A 5,188-nucleotide genomic window follows, 5' to 3' on the forward strand; every position below is an offset into this window, starting at 1 on the left:
TCCCTGATTCACGCCTATTTTTGCTACTGTATTCATGAATACAATAGCTTAAATACATCAAATACATCATATAACCACAGAAAAGGTATCTATAATCCGTAATATAGCAAATGGTATCTATAGATGTCTAATTAATACTAAAAGATAGTGCTTTATGAAAATTTCTCAAAAGTTATTATACTCCAACTTCTTCTCTTTTTTTTTTCTTTTTTTTGCTAATAAAAAGAACTTCAAGTTGAAGGCAGAGATTTAAGGAGTCATTACATAATTAAAGGGACTAATCTTGACGATTTAGTTCCAACAAAATCTTTATGTTGTGGTAAATAAAGAAATAAAAGAGGATTACTCCAAAAAAAAAGAAACATCTTTAATTTACCGTACATACTATTACTAAATTGTAAGTTTTGGTGTATAACAATAGTATTATTTCAAGTATAGATTATAAGCTCGTGGTAACAATTTTCTTTCACCTATTTTATATATCAAATATTAAAAATACCATATATTTTGAAATAAATTTGCCAAAACGATTAATATGTACGACCAGAGAAAGTACATAATTAATAGCTTAATAAAACACGAGCGTCTTGATCATAATTTCCCAACCATACTAGTACTAAAGTTTCAACTACATTTACCACAATTTTGAGATTTTTAAGCTCAATAACAAATTGCTTTAGTGGTCTTTAGGGTCTTCATTATAAGTTCAAAATAAAAAATGTATTAAGAGAATAACAAAACAGAAATAAGATAAACCACTAAATTGAAACCAATTATCTCAAACAAATGGTTGACATAAAAGCTCGTTTGAAAATTTTAATGGTGTCAAATTCTTCTTTATGACACTATAAAAGAGCTTCAAACATTCAGTTACCTTTCAAAACACAATAAATTATCCAAGGATATATATAGAAACCGAAGAAAGATCTTATATTGAACAAGATGTATTTGAACTTCAAATTATCATTTGCATTTGCACTTTTATTTCTTGTGCACATAGGAGAATCTCAACCTGCAGTTTTTGATGTGACTAAATTTGGTGCAAAGCCAGATAGCAATGAAGATATTAGCAAGGTAAATCAACCATTTTACCTCTACCCATTTATCTCAAATAATACAACTAGTGGATATACGCAGGTTCAGTGGTGAATCCAGAATTTTGAATTATTCGGATGTGCTCATTAAATATCCGAGTTAGAAATAGTGAATTCTGTCAAATTCAATTCGCCTGCTTTAAATTCGCTACGACATTGTTGTTTACTCATAAAATTTACGTTGCTCGTACTCTTCAAAATGTCTCTGCGTGACCTATAGGCCATAAGTTCGAGTCATGAAAGAATGCACTAATACTTGTATGAGAGTGACTGTCCACACTACACCCCTTGGGGTGCGTCCCTTCTCTGAATCCTGTGTGAACGCGGGATGCCTTGTGCATAGGGCTGCCCTTTTTGTACTCTTCAAAATGTCGTTGGGTGAGTATCGAATCCTCCAAGATTAATGCATTTTGAAGGATTCAATATGGGTGTTGAGTATTTTTGGAGAGTTCGAGCAACATACGACGAAATATAGTATGATAAACTTTTCTATTCTTGATTGCTGTGGTCAAAGCTACTAATTACTCATTTATGTTTCATTTTTTTTTTTGGGGTTTTGGAAAAAAATTATAGGCTCTATTAAGTGCATTTAAGGAGGCATGCAACTCAAAAATCCCAAGTAAAGTTGTGATTCCAAAAGGCACATATTTGATGAATCAAGTGAGACTAGAAGGTAATTGCAAAGCCCCTATAGAACTTGAAATTCAAGCCACTTTGAAAGCTCCTCCAAATCCAAGCCAACTCAAGAAAGATATGGAATGGTTAACTATTAATCATATTGATCATTTCACACTATCTGGTGGTGGAATTTTTGATGGCCAAGGAGAACAAGGTTGGGCACAAAATGACTGTAAAAATTCAGAAAGTTGCGGTAAACTTCCAAATGTAAGTCATCTTTTCTCGACCTATTTGACATGACAGAAGTCATTATTAGAAAAATATACATATTTTTTTAAGGAAAAGTCATTTTCTAGTGGTAAAATGACTTTTCTTACTTCGAGTATAATTCATTTTTCTTACCGTTATCTTAACTTTTAATTTCATATTATTTATTTCCTCCAACTAATGCCTAGCTTCTTCTTCTAATAATAATAATAATAATAATAATAATAATAATAATAATAATAATTATTATTATTATTATTATTATTATTATTATTATTATTATTATTTTAACTATGACTTTTCTTACCTTGAGTGGAAGTCAGTATCCAAATGTAAGTCATTGTCTATAAGCGTTTGATACGGCAGAAATTATTATTTAAAAATATATCTTTTACGAGAAAGTCATTTTCTAGTATTTCGTTACAGAAAATATTCTTCGTAGAAAATCAGAATATGACTTTCTTACCCTGAGTGGAAGTCATTTTTCTTACAACTATTTTAACTTTTAATTTTATATTATTTATTTGCTCCAACTAACGCCTAGTTAAATATTAGTAATATTAATCTTCATTATTCAAAAATTAGCAACACTACTATTTTTCACTCACCAACCAATACATGACCAGCAAGTATTTTCTAGATTTTTTTTTTGTAAATTAGTTTATACTGAAAATGACTTCCGTCCTATCAAATACGCTTGAAAGCCAGAGTTTTATGAAAGTTTAGACTTTTCAACCGAGTCCATCTTTCATCAGTTTCTTTTTTGTTTTTTTGATGTACAGAATTTGAGCTTCAACTTCCTAACAAATTCCATAATCAGAGACATAACTTCATTGGACAGCAAACTATTCCACATTAATGTGTTAGGGTGCAAGAACTTAACATTCATTGGAGTTAACATAAAAGCTCCAGCACAAAGCCTAAACACAGATGGTATTCATGTTGCAAGATCAAGAGGACTCAACATTACAAATTCACAAATTGGTACAGGAGATGATTGCATATCAATTGGTGATGGAATTCAACAAATGTACATAACAAATGTAACATGTGGACCTGGCCATGGAATTAGTGTTGGTAGTCTTGGAAAAACTCCAGGAGAATTGCCTGTGGTTGGAGTTTTTGTGCAAAATTGCACATTTATTGACACTGACAATGGTGTGAGGGTGAAGACATGGCCAGCTTCACATAATGGTGTTGTTAGAGATTTGCACTATGAGGATATTATTGTGCAAAATGTTAGCAATCCTGTTGTTATTGATCAACTCTATTGCCCTTATAATCAGTGCAAGAAAGATGTAAGTACCTTATCTTTAACTTCGCCATTTCAGCCTATCGCAATCTTCCTCCTTATTCAGAGTTATGATCGACTATATTTTATGTTGGGCGCGTAAACAAAGTCTTACATTGGCAGCTAAAAAGATTGGGAACTTGCATATAAAGTTTAGGGATCTTTTAATGGCGTGAGGCCTTTTGAGGAAAACTGTGAGGGGTTGACTAAAAGTGGACAATATCACACCATGTTAAGAGTATCTGCAGGCTGCTATCGCCTAACATTTTACACATATTCGGAGTCGGTAACTGTCAAAAAATCGGTGGCCGAGAGTCGACATCTTTTTGGGTTTGGGGGGGAGGTCATTTCACCCACTTTGCAAATACCCCCTTCGTCTCAAATTATTTGTCGCGGTTTCTAAATATAGTTGTCTCAAATTATTTGTCATTCTAGAAGTTCAAAAGAAAATTAATTATTTTTTCTCATTTTACCCTTAATAGTAATTGTTCTTGAAGATTGACACACAAATAGAATAAATATTCAATGAAGATAGATTATATCTTAAGACATAAACAAAGATAAAATAGTCAAAAGTTACCTCTAATTAATGTTTCTTAAGGGCCGTGTAAAAAAAATGGCAGATAATAGAGGAAGTATATAATAGACTGATACTGTTTGAAAATAAAATATATATTAGAACAAGAAAAATCTTAAAATCAACTGAATATATGTCGGACCGAAATTAAATAACAACTTGAATTGTGACAATAGATTGATGTCCTTTGCCTGAAATCTTGCGTACGTCACTGTCACTGTTAGCTAAATGCACCTTTTATTTTGATTGATTTAATTTGCAGTTGCCATCACAAGTGAAGATTAGCAAAGTGAGTTTCAAGAACATAAGAGGAACATCAAGAACTCAAGATGCTATAAAAATTAATTGTAGTAAAGGTGTGCCATGTGAAGGTGTGGAAGTTGGAGATATTGACATAACCTATAATGGAAATGAAGGGCCAGCCAAGTCTACTTGCCAGAATGTTGACCCAAGTTTTGTAGGCAAACAGATTCCACCAGTTTGCGCTGGTCCTGCAGAGTCTTCTTGAAGTTCTTTATGCGTAAAAAGACAGTGCGGTGCATAAAGTATTTTATGTTCATATGGGATACGGGGAAAGGTCGTACCCCTAAAGGAGTGTAATGTGGGAAACTACCTGACTTAAGTATCAGTGACTGATTTTAATTTTTTGTTTTGTTTTCCAGTCGGTGTTCGATATTTGTATTGGAGTCTGGCTTAAACTAGATTCGTCTAGCGTAAGACCCATTAAAAAGGAAAACGCTCGCGACTAGTACTTTTTTTTTTATTTGTAGAGCTCAAACCCGAAACCTCTGATTAAGGGTAAGAGTAATTAGTCTTCTTGAGCTTTAATATAAAGCTCCCAGAACTTTGTCCCCATATCATTTGGGATTTTCCTTTTTGTGTTTTCTTCCTTAGCTAGCATTGGACTTGTCTAGTAGGTAAGATGTAGACAGAGGAAATTGTACGGTGTTGTGAAATTACCAAGCTGTACACTTGAATTAGAAAAATAAATCACCTTTATAGTGTGAGAATTTATTAGATATGCATTGATTGGATTATGTCTGATTGTTATATATCCTTTTTTTATTAGTGTTTGGACATAGATTTGGCTGAAACTTGAAAATAATATTTTTGAAAATGTATATGGTAAAATCGGAGGGTCCAATTTTCCATCATTATAACGTCTCGAAGGCACAAAATCACGGTCGAGTTTCATCCCTCGAGGCCCATCGACGCTTGACCACGGGACAGTGTGAGACCGACGGTTACGGAAAGAAAGTGGGGAGTTCCCAAGGCGTGAAGCTAGAGCCGACAAAATCTGTCAAACTAGTCTGAGCCTGTATCGTGGCATTAACTGGGTGT

The 5,188-nt window shown here is 33.1% G+C and overlaps 1 protein-coding gene across 1 annotated transcript; it reads left to right on the plus strand.

Moving 5' to 3' along the window:
• The first annotated feature begins 895 nt into the window (after positions 1–895).
• Positions 896–4,866, plus strand: LOC104249422 (polygalacturonase-like). Its single transcript, XM_009805849.2, has 4 exons — positions 896–1,074; positions 1,668–1,979; positions 2,762–3,277; positions 4,110–4,866. Exons 1-4 carry the CDS (start codon positions 943–945, stop codon positions 4,353–4,355), a joined length of 1,206 nt encoding a protein of 401 aa, XP_009804151.1. The 5' UTR covers positions 896–942; the 3' UTR covers positions 4,356–4,866.
• Positions 4,867–5,188: the final 322 nt, after the last annotated feature.

The sequence above is a fragment of the Nicotiana sylvestris genome, chromosome 6 (genome assembly GCF_000393655.2).
Source record: "Nicotiana sylvestris chromosome 6, ASM39365v2, whole genome shotgun sequence".
Taxonomy (NCBI): Eukaryota; Viridiplantae; Streptophyta; class Magnoliopsida; order Solanales; family Solanaceae; genus Nicotiana; species Nicotiana sylvestris.

Excerpts from the sequence above, each read along its gene's own strand:
- LOC104249422 (XM_009805849.2), top strand. The coding sequence starts at position 943 with ATGTATTTGAACTTCAAATTATCATTTGCATTTGCACTTTTATTTCTT. Across the intron at positions 1,980-2,761 it reads GTTGCGGTAAACTTCCAAAT|AATTTGAGCTTCAACTTCCT; the intron begins GTAAGTCATCTT and ends TTTGATGTACAG. Across the intron at positions 3,278-4,109 it reads ATAATCAGTGCAAGAAAGAT|TTGCCATCACAAGTGAAGAT; the intron begins GTAAGTACCTTA and ends TTTAATTTGCAG.